Source organism: Anarrhichthys ocellatus, unplaced genomic scaffold (assembly GCF_004355925.1).
Source record: "Anarrhichthys ocellatus isolate YVR2014 unplaced genomic scaffold, GSC_Weel_1.0 scaffold20, whole genome shotgun sequence".
Classification (NCBI taxonomy): domain Eukaryota; kingdom Metazoa; phylum Chordata; class Actinopteri; order Perciformes; family Anarhichadidae; genus Anarrhichthys; species Anarrhichthys ocellatus.
This window is the reverse complement of record NW_022280050.1, coordinates 1,326,231-1,347,978: the sequence shown is the minus strand read 5'-3', so window position 1 is coordinate 1,347,978 and position 21,748 is coordinate 1,326,231. Positions and strand designations below refer to the sequence as shown.

The 21,748-nt window shown below is 40.3% G+C and overlaps 1 protein-coding gene across 10 annotated transcripts in view; it reads left to right on the top strand.

The window, feature by feature from the left end:
• The window catches only part of stxbp5l (syntaxin binding protein 5L), a 109,092-nt gene that overhangs the window by 41,072 nt on the left and 46,272 nt on the right, over positions 1-21,748 (top strand). For all 10 annotated transcript variants that reach the window (XM_031858567.1, XM_031858564.1, XM_031858566.1 and 7 more), the window contains exons 3-5: positions 6,986-7,067; positions 14,106-14,206; positions 19,287-19,421. In XM_031858567.1, the coding sequence (XP_031714427.1) occupies positions 6,986-7,067; positions 14,106-14,206; positions 19,287-19,421 (318 nt within the window). The remainder of the gene's footprint in view (positions 1-6,985; positions 7,068-14,105; positions 14,207-19,286; positions 19,422-21,748) is intronic.

The window sequence follows — 21,748 nt, the reverse complement described above, 5'->3', positions numbered from 1 at the left end:
CACGCCTGATCTATACTTTAAGTAGAAGATTGTGCAAAGCTCTCCATGCTTTGTTTCTTCATCAATCATCATGTAGATGAGAGCCATCTGAAAGTAGCTGATTGGCCTTTCTTCACCAATGCATTTCTGCTTGAATGTCAATGTAAGTTATTAAGGCACGGGTCATTTTAGTCCGCCATACAGCGATGCAATTATCAGTTTCTCTTCCCCGTCTCCTCCACTGTTATCTTTGCCTGTGACTATCACCAACAAACAAAAACATTTGCCATTGTTTCTAGTGTTGCACTGCTGAGATAAATACATAGCTTTGATTGGAGCCTATTGTGTTAAACTAGATTCATGCTTGAAACTAATTTGGTTGTTCATCTACAGCAGGGTAAGTTGGTAAAAAGCTATTAAAAATTGCAGTTGTTTCAGCCCTTTTAGCAATTCAACTATGCCAGTGTTTCTTTCTTAAAGCAGCAACACTGCAAGTGCAAACAAACCTTATCACACTTTAATAACGCAGATGTGTGCCTTACATCCTTGGTCACTCTCACAGGTATTAGGTGTTGTTAAGTGTTGAACCCACGAGAGACGTTTTATGAATGAGCATTTTTCAAAACAGCCCTTAATGTGTCTATGATTTTGGTTCAGTCCGCCTCGAACCCACTTTAACACTTTTGTTTTAGTTTGATTGTAGCTCGTCGTTATAACCGTAAGACAAAAATAAAACACACACACACATACACACAATGATCTGCAAAGTATATATGAGAGCATTGAGCCAACTGTCTCAAGTAACAAGAGATATTTGTTGGTTAAATGTTAATGTATGCTGATTTCCCTGTTAATCAAGCTGTGAAGCAGAAGAACAACGCTCACCATATCTACACATCTGGATCTTAAGAAGCTTTATCGATGTTACAACTCTATTAAAGATATTTAGTTTGACTGCATCAGCTGCCAACTGTGTGTGTGCCAAACAACATGTATTTTAATTTCACAACATTAAATTCATTTATTGTCTGTCATTTATTGATTTTCAAAGCAGAAACAGTCAGTTTTTGTTGTTTTTTTTTCATTTCGGCATTGTTTATTGTTAGCAGCAATATAGTTTTTGTCTCCTGTATGAATGTAGGCGACTTCACCTTCACATCAGCTTTGTGCTTTTGACAGCTTCTTTTGTGTTGTGATGCGGTCCCCAGTGTGATGTGAATTTAAATGTGATGTGTACAAAGACTCGCCTGTCAGGGAGAGAATGATCCAGACTGTCAGAGAGATGATTTGAGTCTGTCGCCAACCATTCCATTTTGAGTTGGCCCCTGAATCACAGACAAACAGACTCACACACACACACACGCGCGCACACACACACACACACATCAGTGCTTTTTCCTTGATTGGCTGGACTCAGATTCTAAGATTTCCTTTCAATTGATTACCTCCCAGGTTCTCTGGCCACAGTGCTGATCTGCTGATCATAGCTTTCCAGAAAGAACCAGTGTGTTTCCTTCCATGAAAACGTGAATAAGAATCAGGCCAGAGCAAGACAATACAGCATACTGTACAGTAGGGCTGGGGCAATTCGGCGACGTAATTGACACCATCGATTTCATCAACGCCATCAATGTCATCAACGTCACCAACATCACCAACTACAAAAATATGCTGATTTGCATAACGTCCATTGGCAAGTCATAAGAATAGCTGCGCCATGTTAAAGCATGCATTCCCCCGGAGAACAAGCTGCAGTTAAAAACACAGAATTACTTTTAAGTCTTCACTCTTTGTCTCTAATGAAATTAACAAACAGGCCTTACAAAAATGTCAATTTTGTTGATTCATGGATTAAACGGAGTAGTTCGCTTATTGCTAAACCCAAATTCCTGCCACAAAAGTCTGCTCTAATATACATGCTTTACAGGCCAATAAAGTGTTCAATGAATTTTTTTGTGATCACTTAGCATCACATCATCAAGTATTTGGATGGCATAAGTGAAAGTGTTTGCAGTCCATGCAGACAGTTACACCAGTAGAGGCTTGTCGTATATAGTCTCTTCTACATTTATTAACACGTTCGGAAGTGCGCGCACGCAGTTTGGCAACGGAAGTACGGCGAAGTCCAATAGCTTGTCAAGCTATGCACGGGCATCCACCACCAAAGATCACAAATGCCATTTCGTCCATTACTACGAGCAACCAGTCACTCGTTAAACTGAAACACATGTTGCTCTGAAACAGCCGTGCTCCTGTTGGAATTGTGTAGAACTTGAGTTGGTATATGAAATTTTTACAACCAAAAATGCAACAACCAGACGTTTTGATGCTGGTAACTGTTTAAATTCAATGTTTAAAGCTTGATTGCTTGTGGCTGTGGCAAAACGCCCCTTTCATTGCCAACATACGCATGCTTTTTTTTGAAGACCCTCGGCTTTGGAAGGTTCTAAAGCCCCTGATGCAACTAACCTGTACTCACATTGTGAAAACTGACACTTTGTAATACATTCGTAAGCCACTTCTGACTTGTTTTTAGTCAAGCCGTTCGTACTGGAAGTAACCCACTGTGTGGGTATTCAAGGGAGAAGTACTGTACATATAGATAGATAGATAGATAGATATAAACTTTATTTATCCCCAGGGGCAAATTAGTTTGTAGCAGCAGCAATTTACAGAGTGAAATATAACTTATGGAATGCACAATACATACAGTACAATAAAATAACAAAGCAGATATTGAATTTGAAGGAATAGATTAATAAAAAATAAGATAAATAGAATAAAAAATAGAAATGCACAGTATGTACCATGAATAGAGTGGTATTAACTAGTAACTAAACAACCTGGACAGTAGAGCAAGGATCACCAACAACAAGCAACAACCGTGTAGCATTGTTGTAGTCATGTGAAGGACGATGATCTGGCCCGAGGTGTTTTATTATAAAGTCTTATTGCAGTGGGCAGGAATGTTTTTCTGAATCTGTCCTTGTGACAGCGGAGCTGGATGAGTCTGTTGGAGAAAGTGCTCCTCTGTCCCTGCAGTAGGTTGTGGAGAGGGTGGTCCGGGTTACCCAATATGGACAATAGTTTCTTCAGTGTCCTCCTCTCCACCACCTCTCCCAGATAGACTGCTTGACTAAATGGACAGGCCTGTTGCTTGTGCTCAGTGTATTGCCACAGGTCAAAAAATGATTTTTCTTTATGTGATGCTCAATGTGAGCATATCAGGACAAAAGGCCTCTCTCCTCCAAGTAAGCTTGAGTATTTGGTGTTTGATTCCAACCCCCCCCCCGCCACTGATTTAGGGTTGGAGTGAGAAAAAGAGACAGACAGAGACATGGAGGGAAATCAATTAGAAAATGCCTGTTTGATGTCTGGTTGAAACGTAATAATTAATCTCAAAATGAATTGAAACACCACTGGCTGAAATGTGAACAACAGTTGTGTATCACTATAGCACACCTGCGTTTCACTGTGAAGCATGTTAGTGCTATTTCTTTTCCGTATCGGTTGGTGGACCAGACAAAATATGTATGCATTCCCAAACTAACACATGATACTGACACAAGAAAAAGAAATCTGCAGAATATTCGTGTGTGTGTGTGTGTGTGTGTGTGTGTGTGTGTATGCGTGTGTCCTGATGGCTAACCTGAAAATGTGCTCCACTGCAATTAAAAGTGTGACACTTACAAATTAGCCCTTGACAAATCTCTTTTTCCAGCATACAGTACATGACAGACCTTATATCTAATACAACGTTAGTGGCTTGCAATGTCTGATAAGGAAGTCACACACATGTATTTAATGCATTTAACACAACCACCCAGGGGGCTATCAAGCTGGCTTTGACAATAATACAGCCATTGTGCTGATAATTGCATAAGATATTCTCAGGCAGCAACCTTTTTCAAATGAATTGCTGAAATAACAAACTGCGTGGCACTGGGCTTTACATTTTACCTCTTTGCCCTTATGAAATAAAAATATAAATAATCTAGTCTAATATTAAAAATAAATTGAGACATATTTATGAACTCCACATATATTAGTTTTCTTAAGAATGTATTACAAAGTATACATGATATCCAAATAACTGATTTTGCGTATTAATTATGATATAATAAAAATGATATTGTTATAATATGCAGTACATTGTAGATATAGAACCTACAACCAAATACAGTGTTAGATCTCCATGTATTTGTGTTTGCATGCATTATATTTAGTGTGCTTATTGGACATGTAATACAGAGCACCAGGAACAAGTCCTCAGTGAAACAAAAGTGCAACCATAAAATTATTTTTTTTTATCTTTTACAAAAGTTAAGAATTCTTTTTAAACAAGACTGAAATTGAACTCTTGCCTCAGGGCCTGAGCTGTCTGGAGTCTTTCCTCCCCAGTGCACCTGAGCTCTGTCGCCTGGTTCAACAATTCACCGTATCACAGTGCATGGCTGCTGCTGCTGCTGCTGCTGCTGTTGCTGCTTGCTGTAGATATGATAAGTCAGTCTAGCAAGACTGTCTGGATGTTTCTGTCTCGTTGGTTTCAGAGTACATTGTGAAACTGAAATGAGATGTGCTCAGTCTGCATACTATCAATCTGTTGGCTTTCTGATTGAGTTCTCTATCATATCTGCAAGAGGTGAAACATTATTGAACACAGCTAGTGGTGTTTGTGTGGAATCCAAGCTTCATATGTGTTTCTTATTGAGCAACGATGCTTTTCAAATGAATGAGTAGCACATATATTTAACTGACGATATGATCTGTACAGATTTGACACAAATCACCGTTTTTGTTTTGCCTTCTTGGCCGGTGACAACCGTGACCGTGTTCGGGTTGTCTGTACGTGTTTGCGTTGACATGATATTTCATCAATACCTGGAAGGCATAATGACCACCTGGACTCAAAGAGGAACTGATAATAGCTTTTGGTGGACAAAGGTTACTGTGACCTCACAAAACACATTTTTAACCATAACTCAAGAGATAATTAGCTAATTATGATCATTTCACACACATTTCTAATAAGATAAAATGATGAAGTGATGACACACATTGTGTTCTCACTGAAAAATGTTTCTGAACAGAAATCTTTGATTGTGGCTCATAAATGTTACACAATCCCCATTGCCCTGAGCTGTTTGTAAGGTGTGGGTAGCCATTGATGCCAAGTGAGGTGGACAGAAATCCCTGGAGGAACAAGGGTAGGGCAACGTAACCGCATCATAAGTTTTGTATTGGACCACTACTACGTCAGTGCACACGCAATCCTAAAACGTAACATAAAAACCTTCTACTACATGAAATGCTGAGAAATTGAAATTATAGTTTCATGGGTAGAAGAATGCAGAAGCCTTTCCCCCTGTTTGTTGAATACAGCACAAGATAATTGCCATGTCATACAACAGCTTGAATAACTAAAAAAACATTTTACACTTTTTTTTCTCTTTTTAAGGACAACATGTGTATATTCTCTAACTCAATAAGATGTAATGTGCTTTACAAGAACAACAAAGGTGGCATTTGCAAATCGTATACCATGATATCCATTTAACTGCTTTTAGTTCATACTACAGACTGCCATAGCATCAAGACTAAAATGTCTAAACAAGGGGGTTTGGGTTTACTCACAAAAAGATGCTAATGAATTGCGAGACATAACGGGGTTATTTAAATCGTTGCAGAACTGGTCATATGTAGTTCTGTGCTGTACCTCGAGCAATGTTGGCAACATTTAGAATTCTGTACATGGTGATTTAATAACTGCTCCTGTACCAGATCCAACTGGCTCATCCCCCTCATGCTGATTTCCACCTGCTTTGAAGGATGTGCTTGGGGGATTGTACTTCCTCTGGTAACCATACCTCTTTTCTAACCAAGCCACATTATTAAATACAGTATTATTGAGCGTGGCTATAATGTTAGGATGCCTTGTTAATTGCAAACTGGGAAATCACTTACCAAGGAGGTACAAAAACTGCAAGAAAAATACAAACACTGCGGGATAAATTCAATAAGTGCAATAATAAAATTGACCGATCTATCACTGTCGATGTGTGGGGTATGATTATTATTTATATTGTTTATACTGCGTATGGACAGACTTAAGCCCAGTTGCTCAATGTTACCAACCACCAATCGCAAAAAACCTTTATTTTTCAACATACACGCCTCGTGAGGGCTTCCAGGCTCTACTCTTTTACATTTTTTAAAGTAGCCTAGGGGAATGTTCGCTGGATAGCACAACCAAGCAGGAGGTATGGTATGAGTTAAACATATTGCACAGTCACGTCTTTTCTGATGTTGTACTGTTTGTACTGTACTGGTGTGTTATTTGTTGGTCTTGTGAAGCACATCAGACAGATAATATGTAAATTAACTTTACCAACTGTACTTACTTGCCCCCTACCTATTGGAGCCTCTCTGCCCTCTTAAGCATTTTGTGTTTATGTTTCTGCCAAGTTTAATGAGCCAGCTATGATTTTTGCTATTTTTTTCATTATTTGAACAACATTAGGCCTGGTATTAGAATAGTATCTGGTCCGTTACCACATGATTTGTTTAGCTGTTAACATTATTTGGCTTATTCATGAACTCAGCTCCCAGTTTATTACCTATGGTGTTTGCACAGATGTTTTGCTATGAACTTAACTTCCCCGATGTGGAAGGAGAGGCAGTGACGGGTGTGTGTCAGCAATTATCAAGTATCACAATGTAACTTTTTAAAAATTCAGTCCAAATATTTGACATTGCGCCACCTGCCTACTTATACCAGGTCAGTTGTATAATCGTCCAACCACAGTTAGAGCAGGTTGTAGGGAAAGAATAATGGTCATGTAATATTATTGTATCCATCAGTGGTGTATTGTGGATGTTGTCTTTCATACTTACAGTACACCACAATCACTAACACATACATACCAGTATGTACTGTTTTTGCCTTCCACTTTTTGTTGTGTTAAGTACACTTCTATACACTTCCTTGACTTTGTGATGTCATCAGACTGGGACGACCCGGGGTGGACTGCTACTGTCAGCATGACAGCGGAGCAGCTGTTCTTCATCTACAGTTCCTCATCAATGAGGTACGCCAAACTTCCATTACAATGCTTTCGTAGCGCTGTGAGTTTTAAAGCTGCTTTTGTCACACTTTGAACTGTCATAGCCACATGTTATCAGCAACGTCTTCTCACTGTCCACATGAATGCCTTCTTCTTGAGGGATTTTAAATTTACCAGTTTATTGGAAGTCATGTTACCCAATGAAATAGTATGACCTTTTTTTCTGTTTTGTCTTTGTTTTATAGTTTCTGGTTGACAGTGGAGTTGAATTACTTGACTTAGTAGTGGAGTACAAGATTTGTGTGACGTGATAAAATATCACTGAAGACCTTTTTTCCCCTCATTTCTGAAATATGAAGCATCTATTAAAAGGCAGATGAGACGTTCCTCTTAGTTGCTAGCCCGTTTGATTTAGAGTATCTTGGTTCATGCAGATTTTTTTTTTCACTTTCATGACAATAATGTCACATTGAATTGAAAAAAATGATATTGAATTGAGATTGTTACAATTATTTCTGGTCTCTGTTCGAATTTTAACGTAATTAATTAAGGAATTTAACAGAAAATTGATACACACCATATATCGTCAGTAAATCAAATAATGTGAGTGATTGGTAAGATTACTAAAAACAAGATAGTCTTACCTTTGGTCATGTTGTGATTGCAGAAATGATGAATTCAATTTCACACTGTTGGTATTGTTTCTGACTGTAGGTGGGTTTGTTTTCCAATTCAATGGATTGACTCGGATGGATTTCATTTCAGTTTATGAGAAGTGTGCCCTCAATGTGTCAAACTTAATAGTTTGAGAAACTGAAATGTTTTCTAAATTGCTTTTAACTAATATATTTTCCATGTGGAAGTGCGGATGTTGCCATACACAGCAGCTGGCTTTGTGCGATCACGTATCACATATCACGCGAAAATCCGTCAGATGGTTCTGTGTAACAACCCATCTGGCGGGTCAGGTTAGTGCCGTACTCAAACACATTTCTGTCGAAGGAGAACAGCCGGAGTGAAACCGCTATATACTGGCATTTATATTAAAGCATCATGACCATATGATCGTGACTTTCAAGACATTTAATGTTTTCCTCTCTGCCTTGTGAAACCATTTTCCCTCACTGCTTGTTCTTCTACTGACAGACCAGTACTGTGTGGGTTGACACATGGCAGTGCTCTGCGTCAGTATTTCAGGACCTTTAACAGCAGCTTTCTCACTGTCATATTTTGTTTTGGAACAAAATACTGTAGGTGTATGAGTAACAAAAAGGGCCTTGTTGTAAGTTGAAGAGCAGGATCACAACGCTGTCTCTCTCTTTGTGTTTTTAGTTCTCGTCTCTCCTTCATTCTGTCGTAATCTACGCACTCTTCCTGACACACTCAATGTCCCACTCCATTTCTTTTCAAGCCCACTGGCTCTTTCAGCCCACTCCTCTATCACTCATTGGCCCACTCAATGTGTATGAGGTAAATGGAGGTGGATGGGGCTGAATAGGGGTGTGCGTGTGCTGGCGTGACAGGTATTAACTTATGTGTGTGGGTCTAAATATATGTTTAAGCACCTGAATGTTGTTGAGTATCTTAACAGTGTGTATTTGGTTGTGAGCATGCATGCTACACAGCTTATTTTGACGTTTCACAAATAGCTTTCTAATCAAGTCCGTATCGGGAGGAAGTTGGGGTAGATGGTTGGGTCAAACATGAACAGGACTTTCACCCAGGTGTCTGATGTGAAACCCAATGTCAACATTGTTTCATTTTAATTTACGTCTGCCACAAAAATACCTATTTTATGCCAAAACATGATGTTTTTACTTGGGCTGGACACGGATATTCTATCATTATGACATGCATAAAACACACCATACCTTTTAGAAAATGCTTCGTATCAATAACGAATAACAATACAAACAAAATTAGACTGTAGAATAATAGAATCATTTTTTTTTTTGCCTCTGATAAAACAAAAAGACACGTGAAGCAGCACTATGCTGTCCATCAGCCAAGAATGGAGAAAATGCCCAGAGAGACGCCACGGCTTTAGGGGGAGAGGGGCTTGCAGACGTGACTTTGAGGTACGTCTTCACTTGCACACACACAGAGGAATGAGATGCTGGCGTGCAGACAGGCCTGTGTGCACCGTCTACATGAGGCGTTAAAAATAGCACTCGTGGACTCATCGTGAATCAATTTTGTTCGAAAAAACAATTGCTGGGAAAGCCTGTGAGTGTGTGACAGAGGAATTGTGCTGGTTTAATGACACAACTCGGTGCTGACTGAGAGAAGTGCTCCTCCGGTCACAGACGTCCCTCGTGGGCTCCAGGTTGAATCATCTTTCCCCTCGCTCTGTTCCGGCTGGAGCTTCGAATACTTGCAATTTTGAAGCCCGAAAAATGATAATCAGGGCAGCCTTGGTTTTTACCAAACCTAACCAAGTTGAGTTGTTGCCTAAATATAATGTAATGTAATTGAGAATGTAGTTTAAATGTATCGGAACATACTTTTTGTAAGAGGTAGGTTTGTGCTGAATCAGTATGTGGGGTCAAGTGTGTCTTATTTAATTAGTGGGTTTATAAAACACGTGTGTTTGATAGCCTCAGTGTGTTTTGCGTGTGTTTGTGTGTGTTTGTGTGCCACTGACACAGTTTTGTCTGTGCATTTGTTCTTGTGGTATTTCCGAATTTATTTATGCCCTTTCATGTTTATTTTTTGACTTAATTGCTTGGGGTTCTGCATACAGTGTGTGTGCGTGTGTGCGTGCGTGCATGTTTGTGTGTTTTAGTGTTTGTGTGCTACACGTGTACATTCACACTCCCCGCTGCTTTCTCTTATATTAAAGAACAGAACATCACAGTGACTTCTGCAGCTTTTCTCATTGTTCCACAGTGACTAAACGCAGTGCTGTAAGTCAATGCCCTCTCTTGGATTCAGTGTGTGGGTCGTCGGCAGCCTTGCTAATGGTTGACTTAGATATTCAGACCGGCCTCTTGACATTCGCCGAAGTGTAGTGACATATTCCTGTTCGATGTAAGAGCTCACTAAAGAGGCCGCCTCTTGCAGGAGCCTGTGAATGATGAGCTTGTGCATGTGTTGAGGATATGTATATTCTCTCCGCCACACAGAAGTCACACAGAAGTCACACAGAAGTCACACAGTTCAAAAGTTCTAGCTGTCAATCGTTTTATTATTCAGTCATAATCTCATACCATGTCTCTCTCTTGCCATTTTATGAGGAGATTTATTTTTCTGTCAGTGTGCTGTGCGGAGGGTATGACGAGGCTAATTAATGTGTTTGTTTACCTATTCTGAATTCATTATTTTGCTCGATGAATAATACATCTAAAGAGTCTTGAGGGGGCTGCTGAGGGTTGGTGTCAGATGAGGTCAGATAGTGGAGGGGGTGGGGCAGTGGGGGGGGGGGAATGCTGAGGGAAGGAAAAGGTGAGGAGGATTGTTGTGCAATGCTGAGGGCTAGATTAAAGGAGTGTTCTGCAGGAGCACTCTAAAGATGTTAAATATTTGTCCTTAAAAAAATATATAAAACTCTCCAGAAATAATCAGATAAGTGATTCTACTTAAAAACATCTTGGTTTGTAGAGTGTCCTTTTATTAGTGAGGTATTACTGCTTTAACCCTGAGACCCACATGGACCCATTTTTTTGTCTTTTTCTGTAAACTCAAAAAGACTGTCAATATTGAAAAAGGTTTTAATGGGTACCCATGAGTGTCCCCTTTACAGACATGCTCACTCTATGCTAATCCAATGCTCACTTTATGCTAATCCAATGCTCACTTTATGCTAATCCAATGCAGTTTGGGGCACAAACTATGCAAAGTATGTTTTTGTGAAAGTGATATTTTTGCCTTATCTAAAATGCTGTATTAAATGTTGCCCCATACTAGGGTCCCTAAACAGTCTTGGAATTGCATACATTGTGTACGGCTTCAATCAGCCTAATTGCATTCATGTGTAATGATGTTAGTCCCCATCGTAGCTAGCTAGCATGATGTGGTTGGTACCTATGGATGCCGTAGGTCGTCTTTCATATGATAGCAATATCTTCTCTCCTAGCTTTAAAAAACTGAACACGCTGGAGCCTCTTAAAGACAGTAATGTCAGAAATCTCTGGGAAGGGGTCCAAAAATTATATTTTCCAAGCACTTTGCCATCTGCTGCATTAATGAGGTACACAGCAACAGACAGCAGAGATGGGAGTGTACTTAAGGAACAGACAAACTAACCATTCCTCTGAACTGGTATGTTGATTTAATGGTTTAAGCTACAGGGAAAACTTTGTTGTTGAATATTTTTAATAAGCCCCTTCACTTTTCCACGAAAATTCTCGAAACAGAGACACTGCAAATGTTCTCACCCCTGCTGCATTTGTTTTCAGAAAAAAAACAGTTTTACGATCTATTCTTATAAGTTGTTGAGTCTCATGTTCAGTGGGAAAGATCTTCGAGAGGACCAACAGGAATAGCCGGAGGACAGACGGAACAGAGTTCAACACATCCAGGCAGCCGGACACACACCCCATTAACCTTTGACATGACCTGGGATTGGAGAACTGAATTAGCTCACAGCAGCTGGTGAACCAACACAAAGTGTAGTTGTCTTAACTTTAATACCTGAAATAAAAATGTCCAGGTATGTTTTTTGAAGCGGTATTGATTTACAAGACTGTGATATGTTTAGAAAGCTGTCAGGCAGATACTCAAACCTGCTGCTATTTGCCTTTTTTTCAGCTTCAGAAAACTTGAAATACATATCTTTTTATATATTTATTGGAGAGATGTATAAAGGAAACTATGAATTGACTAGACTACTAATCCTCCATTTTGTGGAGCAATAATACACATAAACGCACCTAAAGTAATCTTCTAGATGTTTTTGTTGTGCTATTTCCTCTTGGCCCTGCAGATTGCCCTTTTACCCACGCTGTGTACTGTAAATGCACTCGAACGTCTCGCCTGTGTTGCCATCGAGACATCAAGATAATTATACCATAATGGGGTTGTGGACCCGGCTATCACCTCTCCCGTTCTCTTACCTCTCCGTCTGGTATGAATTTTCATTAGCGGCTGCTCCACCTCCTCTCACTCCTTCAGGTGACAGGAAATAATATTCAAAATGATCCCTCGACTGTGAAATTAGATTAAACTTTAATCGTTCAAATTACCTGAGGGTGCCGTTTTAGGATTGTTTAGGACAAGACTGTTTTAAACTAATCGGGGCGCAAATATAAAAAAGATTTATTAGAATCTAACATGGAAAAACAAAAACAAAAGAAAAAAAACATCGAAGCCTGTATCAGGCATTCTCATTTCCTAATTTCCAAATGCCAAGTAATCATCAATGCATCCCCCATCAGTCGTATTTGATATGGCTAAAGAGAATCATAATCTTTTTTTATATCTGTGGTGAGAGAGGAGTCAAACAAAATAGGAGACAGTAGACGAAATTCTCAAATAATTATGTTCTTCATTTAATCTGTCTTTCCTAATTTAGGAAGATTATTTATGTTTGTTTCATAAACAAGGTTTCATTGCTCACTTTAGGCTTTAATGAAGAAGCATCATTTCAGTGAGACGTGAGAGTCACAGGAGGTACTGAAAAGTGAAGGTCATTCATTTATATTGAGAACTTGGATGGGGGTAAAAGGAGGATTTATTCACAGATCAAGCGTTTTTACTAGACAGGACTTAAACCTTTTATTGTATCAATGTAATAAATGTTTTTTTTCTCTCAAGAATAATCACATTGATGGCTAGTTTGTATACTGACATAGGACTATCTGTGTGTTTTCTATAAGAAAAAACATTGTGAAAATGCTTCCACACACGCACATACAAAATGCCCAATTTATTATATAGTACCGTGTATCTCCAGTCTTTTTATTCTTACCATTTTTTCCCTTATAATAACAAAAATATGATTCAACAAATATTTTTACTAAAGAGAGTGAGAGTTTCAGGGAGTGGGGAGAACATGTTCACCGATATGGAAATCACTGGGAAGAATGTTTTTATCCTCCCTTGCACTGTACAGTCTTTAATCCCACGATTAACTTTGTAATCTAAAGCTTATTCTCCCTGGGCCCCAGTCTTTACAGTGATGCCCTATTAGGAAAGCCGCACTGGGAATTTCACTGTAATTACAATCCTCAGAACTTGGAAACCAGCTGACATCATTTGAAAATAAGTCCCCTCTCACAATTCTCATCCAATTTTATATGATTCTGTGTGATTTTGCTCTGAACCAGGACAGTCATCCATCCATTATCTGGAACCGCTTATCGGAGTCGCAGGAGGGATTGGGCCGATCTCTCTTCTCGCCTATATATGGAAAGGTTGCCAGATTATCCCAGGGCTGACACACAGACATCAACCCTTCACGCTCGCAACAGTCACACAGACATGTCATCAGATAACCTAAGCTGCATGTCTTTGGAACCCGGATAAAACGTACGTGGAGAACATGCAAACTCCACACAGAAATGTTGGTCAGAGGGTTCGAATCTGGGTTCCTCTCGCTGTGAGGCAACAATGCTAACCACTATAGCACTGTGCATTCTGTCTGTGGACAAGTGGAACTGTTATCTGAAAAAGTCTGTGATTAGAATTAAAGCTGGCGTAGGCAGTATATTTTTGGTGTCATTGGGCAAAGATTCCATAATCACCTTTCAGCATAGTGTAATTCTAGTGGTACCCCAGGGTGGGCAGTTTTCTGGAAAAGGCTTTTTAGATCACAATCCCCCCAAATAAACAACTATTCATCACTTATTTTCTCTTTACTTCTTATTTTTTAGTTTCTTAGTCTGACACTGAAACACAAGGCCCCCTTTAGCGCCTGAACAAAGTGGTGGCATTTGACGACCTGGTTGCTACAACAGGTTGTTACATCGCTGTGTTTGTATGTGCTCGTTGCTGCTCTACCTGACTCTTCACTCTCGGCCACACGAGCCGAACGAATAAAGCATTCTCTTCGGCTGCATTTATTCTAAAGGTGTCCGCATAATGATTCATTACTGACATTTTCTCTCTTTTTTTTATCTTTAGGGTGCGCTGGTCACAGCCTGTGCAGATGACACACTTCACTTGTGGAATCTCCGTCAAAGGCGACCGGCTGTCCTCCATTCACTTAAATTCAATAGAGAGAGGTAAGCATCAATTCCCCTTGATAAAACAAATGAACACAAACAGGTACACCCTCAACCACATCATGCACACAAACTCCACACCTTGCTCCAGTGAAAGATGGCTGTGCCTGTCTGAGGTCAGTACATACTATTTTACACAGGCAGTGAGGGATAAGCTCCCCAAAACCCCGCTAACTACAGGAGCCCAAAAACACAGTAATAGCTATAATACTTTAATCTGCATCCGGTAATTTTCAGCACCTTGACAGCTCTAATCAGAGATCTGAAAGAGTTGTCTCTTATTTCACAGATGTATCACTTTTAGAGCTCTTTTCCTAAATCCCTGATACCACTAGGCAGTGCCTTCTAAGCCCTAGAAAGGCCCCTACTCATCCCACATCCCAACCCACCCAGCATATACTGGCTGCCGAACCATCTCTCAGCTGCAGCATCGGCATCAGTCAGAGCTTTTCCACCAGGAAGACACATTTAATCAGTTGAGTCTGGAAGACAGGGAAGCAGAGTGTTGACAGGAGAAGGCCGGCTCCTCTGTCCTGCCTCTGATCCTTTTTCACCCTGTCTGACAAACCTGAGAAGGAGGATCTGCTGGCTTGAAGCTCTCTCTTCTGTCTCAGCTGGCGACCCCTTCTGCCTTATGTGCCACCCTCAATAACACCACCGCAGGCTGTCAGAGCTGACTTCTCAGTGGTTATTAAGCAGCTGAACCCATCTCCTTTGACATGTTGCCAGCCACCCAAATCCTCAAGACACATAATGCAGTTTTCACATGGCTAGAACCTGGCATCAACGGAGACAGCTGGTGGTATATTTTAAACTGATAGATAGGGTGTTTTGAAGTCGGGTTGTATAAGGTACGTATCCATAGTTAGTCTTACAATACATGTAGGTGGCGACGCAAAGTTATGTACCGCTGTGGACAGGGGCTGCAGTAAAACTCCACCATTAAACTTTAATGGCAAATAATGGATTCTAGATGCTGATGCTTGGTTTTTGGAAACATCTTCCCTCTTTTCTTCCTTGTGAAAAGATTTGGGCCTTCTGGAGGTACACAGAGTTGACTCAGTTGTCAAAGTAAATAATCTCAATATCCTCCCTCAGCATTCTCTGAAACAGGTTGTTCAATCTGGGTCTGGCCACTGCAGTTGTTTACTTATGCAGAGCACACAAGCACAGCTCGCTATTTGTGTCCACAGGGCATAATAGCAAGCTATTGGTGTGTGGTAAAACGAGCACTACTGTGTCATGACAGGGGTTGCAATTGTTCAGGTTTGCAAAGTCTGTGTAAACAGATTGAAAACCTTTTGTATTGTGTCTGCCTTAGTTCTAGAAAGGGCTCTCTAAATGTGCCATAAACCATCACATGGTCAACATCAGAGGACGCTCTTTTTAATATCAAGGCCAGTTGGCTGGCCGTTCGGGAAACAGCAAGTTGATTTCCACCTTGTACCTCCTGAGTCACGGGCAAGGACATTTAATGAATATGACCGCTTTCCCACTAAATGTGATGGAATATAATGTGCAATCAAAAAGCAAATGAGGTGTAGTAAGTAAGATTAAGACAATGTCATTGTAGGCATACAATAAAATTATGTTTGGTAACTTTCCGTGACCAGCAGTAATCAAAAATGCTGCTGTATGACTGAGAACACTTGAGCCGCTGCATCTGCGTGAGCCACCATCAGATAGATTTTAGATTTTATTAAGTTTTCTTTATTCTTCCTGTTCATGAAAATGCAGGGTCACAGTGTTAATTCAAGTGTTACTTTTGATGAGTACATGTGATTGCCAAACGCAACCCAATTGCAATTACAAGTCAAGGACAGCTGAGTCACAGGGCATCATTTCTCTCCACTGGAACTTTCCATCACAAGAGATACAGAAAGCTTTCTCGCAACGAAAAATATCAACGCTGTAAAAAAGCACATTAAACACAAACTCGACCAAGGCCACTTTCATATTGCAACAGAGCCTTAAAGGATAATGGGCTGCAGGAGTTTTTTTAAATCCATGTACTGTCTGCAAGTTGTTAGCAAGAGAACTGTTTGTCTCTGCGTCTCAGGGTTCAAGTCATTAGTGTCTGAGAACTTTCCACATCTTTTAGGAATTTATATCAAACCTTGTTCAAATTTTAATGACTTTTAAACAGAGGAATCGTGTAGTTTTAAACCCTAAATGTACTTCCGGAAAGAGGCAGGCAGCGACTGTTGTCTCTATTGTTTCCAATGTAAACATGCCAGCCATAGAAACAGAGCCAAAGGCGTCATACTGTAAGGCCATGCCCACAGGAGGGGAAAACATTCAGTGCCCCAATATGCAACCAGGGGCTGAAACGCTAAAAAATCGCCTGTAGCGAGCTAAAAACATCAGATTCCAGCATGTCAAAGGATTATTTTTGCACCCTATGCCTTTTAAAAATGCCTAATTCAGATAGTCCACAGATTTTATATTTTACATTCATAACCTAGCCGCTGGACCTTTTCAGTGTGTGATGCACATGCCCACACAAACATGTGGAGGCAGAGGTTAGGAATAATGTTCTGTATCAAAAGTGTTGAAAACCTGTTTCTGTAGCGTTCTACCTGTCTTGTGATGCAGTGTGGTAGGAAGCAGAACCACTAACTCTCAGTGGCAGAGCAGTGAATCATGCTCCAAGATAAAAGGAGAAAAAAGGCATCATGAGTCATCCGTCAGAGGCCGGGCAGTGATATTGCCATCTAGACTGAATATCTGACAATTAGCACCCTAACACGCCGAAGAATTCCCCAAGAATAACTTCCTAATCACTGGAAATGGTGTAGGGAATTGTTTTGTGATAACTGTCAGTGTCTCGTGTCTGCCACCCCCCTCGACTGTCATGCTGTTGTCACAAAGAATTTGAAGAATCTCAGTCCAAACAAAACACACACACTACAATACATGAAACATTGGACACTTTTGCACACTACAAAGAGGCATTTGAGCTAATGTAAACATCTGTATTTTCGAGCTATCCGACATGAATTCCTTGAGCAATTGTGTCATGTCTCCTGCAGAGGAAATGACAAGGCCAGTTCCCAAGATGATGTCACCAATTCAATTCATCTCTAAATCGTTTTACTTCATTATGAGTATTTGCTGCTGGTCTTGCAGTGGCCGGTCAGCCGGCAGCCAGACCCACGTCTCCTGCTGTCCTCTTTAATTGATAATTATAAGACCCTTTGATGGGGCCTGGTCTGACTGTATGGAATCAAAACTATGCCTTCCACAATCTCCAAATTTACTTCTGGATCTGTAATTATCACTACTTACCTCCTTCCTCTTTATGTCATCTTTTCATCCTTTCTCCCTTTGAAGTTTTCCCTTAAACCCACGTCTTTTATTGGATCCTTCCTGTGACATTTTATATAAACGGTCAGCTCATAACGGAGGTAATCAGTGCTGAGATGCTTCTCTATAGAGGCCCCATTTCTTTCACAGGGAAAACATTATGACTCATCGGGTTACTGCAGATATGCTTTTTGAAATATGGCAATTTAGATGAATAACTATCAAAAGTTTTCCACAGTGATAGGACATTTGCACCATTAGATGTTCACTGTGCCTAATACAAGTTTGTGAAGAGGTTTTGATCTCGTTTATTGCTTTCTGTGTAGAATTAGACCTACTAACCCTCAAAGGTCAGTCACTTCCTCAAACAAATGAATATGTAAATTTGGTGTGCTCAGACTAAATGCATGTTGTAAAAGAAAGAGGACTGTATAATCCTTCATCACTCGCACCCACCCACCCCTGCCAGTTTGAATATTGTCATCTCCCCGAGCCCCTAAAATCCTTATCGAATTGTCTGCCATCTCATTTGTCTGCTATCTAATAATCCTGCCGCTTGCTGGGTGGGTGGATGTGGGGCTAGAGCCCAATGACCCCTCCCCTTCTACAAGGTAATCAGCAATGACAGGAGTGACTTCGTGTGTGCTGAGCTTTCTTCGATGGTTTGGGGTTTATGAAGATGTATCTTTCTCTTTCTTGCACGCGTACACACACGCGATTTTACGCTATTGAAGGAGAACCCCATACAATAGCTTATCAACGACCCAGTGAGACAATATTAGTGGATCAAAGAAGATATTTTACATAAGTTTAATTTCTATATCTATACAGAGTTGTAAAACTCCTTTGATAGGACATGCGAGCAGTAAGAAAGCTTTGCTGACGCATCCAGTGGACATTGTAATGTGAAGACTGTCCGCGGTGGGCTCCGGTAGCCGTTCCTGAAGCGCTGCAGTGTACACGTTTTCTTTGATCAGGCCTCTGCTGTCCAGTGAAACATGTTGCACTGTTATCATGTGAAAGTCTTCGTATGAACCCCTCATACATATGTTGTAGTTCAGTGTCACTATAAAGGGCAGGAAGAGCGAATGTAGGTGTGAATAACTATACGTAAGGCTCTGTATTGTGGAGGAAAGTAGATTTTCGCTTTTCTGCTGAGTGAAAAATTCACCTTGATTAAGAAGTCAGGCCATGACGTCCGTGAATGAGTCAGGGTTCTAAGAAGAAGGGCATTCATTACCATTAAAAACTGGCTCAGGAAGTCTGCCAGTAGACGACAACTTGGCTAGAATGCAGTTTTAATCACTTTGTCTGTTGTCCAAAAATTGCGTCATTGAATTACTGCCTTATATCCCATGCCTGTTCGATTGATTGGTTCATGTTCTGCCCAATAATTGATTTTTTGCCTATATTTTAGAATGAATCAATTCATTTTGAATAAGAATAGGTGTTTGCCAGTTATTAGTTGACTGCATCATATTGCACACAATTATGTACTGTTTACATAACTGAAGCTTGAACCTAATTATCCTAATCCTTATAATTGGCAGCTTGAAAGCACCTGGTTTGAATGAAAGCAGAATGTGCACAATATCCAGAGGTGAACGTCAAGAATTGTAGATCAATGTGCTTATGTACAAAATACACTGTTTAATTACACCACACAGACACACTGATCCTTCCAATCCTTCAAACAAACTGAACCATCGACCCCTTTGTGACTGTTCATATTCTAACACTCGGTCTCTCTTCTCCTTTGTCTCTTGTTCTCCAGGATCACGTTTTGCCACCTTCCCTTTCAGAGTAAATGGCTGTATGTGGGGACCGAGCGTGGAAATACACACATCGTCAACATCGAGTCCTTCATTTTGTCTGGATACGTCATCATGTGGAACAAGGCCATAGAACTGTAAGTTGTCCATGCTCCAAATACTGGATTTGACAGAAACAATGCTGATCAGTTATGGATAACAGTGATGTCATTTTAATGTGATCAAATACGACGATGCCAGTGGTGTGAATGGCAGTGGGTCGGGCAGTCAGTTGGCAGTTCAATATCAAGCTGCACTTTACTCGGTCTTGTATGCAGTCTTAAAGCCTTGTTTTCCCTAAAATAAGATTGGAAGATATCATCTGTCAACAGGGGTGACATAACTTGTAAATTTGACTGAATGAATTGTTAAGATACATACATTTCACAGTGGGCCATAAAACGTCTGAAGAATACAATTGCATCCACAGCCTTTCTCCTTCCACTGTGTTAATGTTCCCAGTTGGCTGTAAACATTCTCGATGTTATATAACGCCTCACTTTTGGGCGTGATATTATTCGTCAGTCAACAGAAGCCTTCATTCATTTGTTGACATGTACTTTTGTTTGTTGCAAGTTTTGCATGTGTGGCTGAAATATGCTGCAGATTAACAACTTCAAGTGCCATAAAGTACACAAATGGTGCTGAGTTGCATTGTATGCCCGCTTGTTTTCTGTTGGTTTCACCCACCTACGCAGCGTTCTTCTGGTGTTACCCTGATAAGTCCCCTGCTGCAGTGTCAGTCACAAGTCACTCTCATACCGAGCCATCGTGTTGCCTTGTGACAGCCCAAACTATAGTGAGCAAGTCATAACACTGAAGTGTACGTGTTGGGGGGGGTCTGTCTGCCAATCATTGCTAAAGTCTCGGAGGCTGAGGCGGTGGATGGGATTTTAACAGGATATTTGGTTTGCTGGTTTCTCACCACAGAGTGGACTTTTTTGTTTTTGCACATCACTTAAAATAACTTTCTTCTATCTATAAAGGTTTACATTGTTTTGTTTAGATCTGTAAGTATTAGTTAGTACTACTCAATGAATTATTTGATGAACAGGTAATCTTTTACTGCAAAAAAAACACAATAGAGTAAAATGGTATCCCACAGTGGTGTGACACCTGAAAAAAAGATAAAAGTGAGAGAAGAAGATAAAACAGTATTTAATATTCATGAAATGTAGCATTCAATCTAATTGGAAAAGAGCCACGGTGCACTACATCATACAGCAAAGGCCACTGCTTTAATGGGTGAAGACACTGTTTAAACCTTCATCTAGTAGCTAAATTGGTCACAAGATGAGATGCGTTACAATCTGCCTGATTCAAGTGACAATGGATGATCAAACACATCGTACATTAGTTTCCTGGAAATGAACGGATCTAATGTCCAGAATAACTTCCTGTTTACTTTGTAGCTCACTATATTTAACTTCTACCATTCTATTTAAATATGCCAATTCTGACTGGGAAATGTGTGTACTATATGGTGCGATCAGAAATCCCCCCCTTTCCAAAAATACTACTTTCTGCTAGCAATCTGCTAATATTGGAGTTTATTTAACTGGTGCGGTGCCTGTGCGGGGGAAGCCTATTGCTTGGCTCCTGGAAGGTGCTTACAGCGCTGTCGGGGGGGCATGCCCGTGCATTGCGTGCGGCCGTTCAGAATGCGTTCAGAAAATTCAACAAAGCACTCCCTGGGCCACACCCGACAAGTGTGAAGTATATCAGATGAGTGGTTCTCGAGATATGCAAATAACACACAGACAGACAGAGATGCCTTGTTTTAGTCTTGAATTTATAATCAGTTATATAGTGTTACACAGGCAGATAATAAATCTAATCAGAAGGTAGAGCGGGTTGTCCTTTGATCCCCGGCTACTCCTGTCCACATCTCAAAGTGTCCTTGAGCAAGACACTAATCCCCCAGTTGCTCCCAAGTGCTTTGCATGGTGGGTCGGCCAGCATCGGTGTATGAATGTGTGTGTGAATGGGTTAAAAACCCTTTGTACGGTAAGATAGGAAATGCAGTCCATTTACCATCAATTTACCTTTTATTTTACTTTACCTAACAGTATTTAGATAATTGAATTAGCTTTAAATTTGACACAATTTTGAAACTTGTAGATATTCAGTTGATATAAATATCTTGTAGCCAAGGAGCCCCCCCCCAAAAAAACACAATTGGGAGAGTGGAAATCTACTCTCGCCATGAAATTGAGACCTTATGCATCCAATTGAATCTGAATATTTACAGAATAGTTACTGACATTTTGGAAAGTCGGATCTTTGCTGTCATCTGGCCTATGAAGGGACGGTTGGCTACCCTAACGAGCTGCTGATTAGACAGATGAGGAGCCAGCATTGCCAGGTGCCTCAAATGACTATCTGACTTCAGTTTGTAGGGTTGTATTGTGTCACATGTTAGATG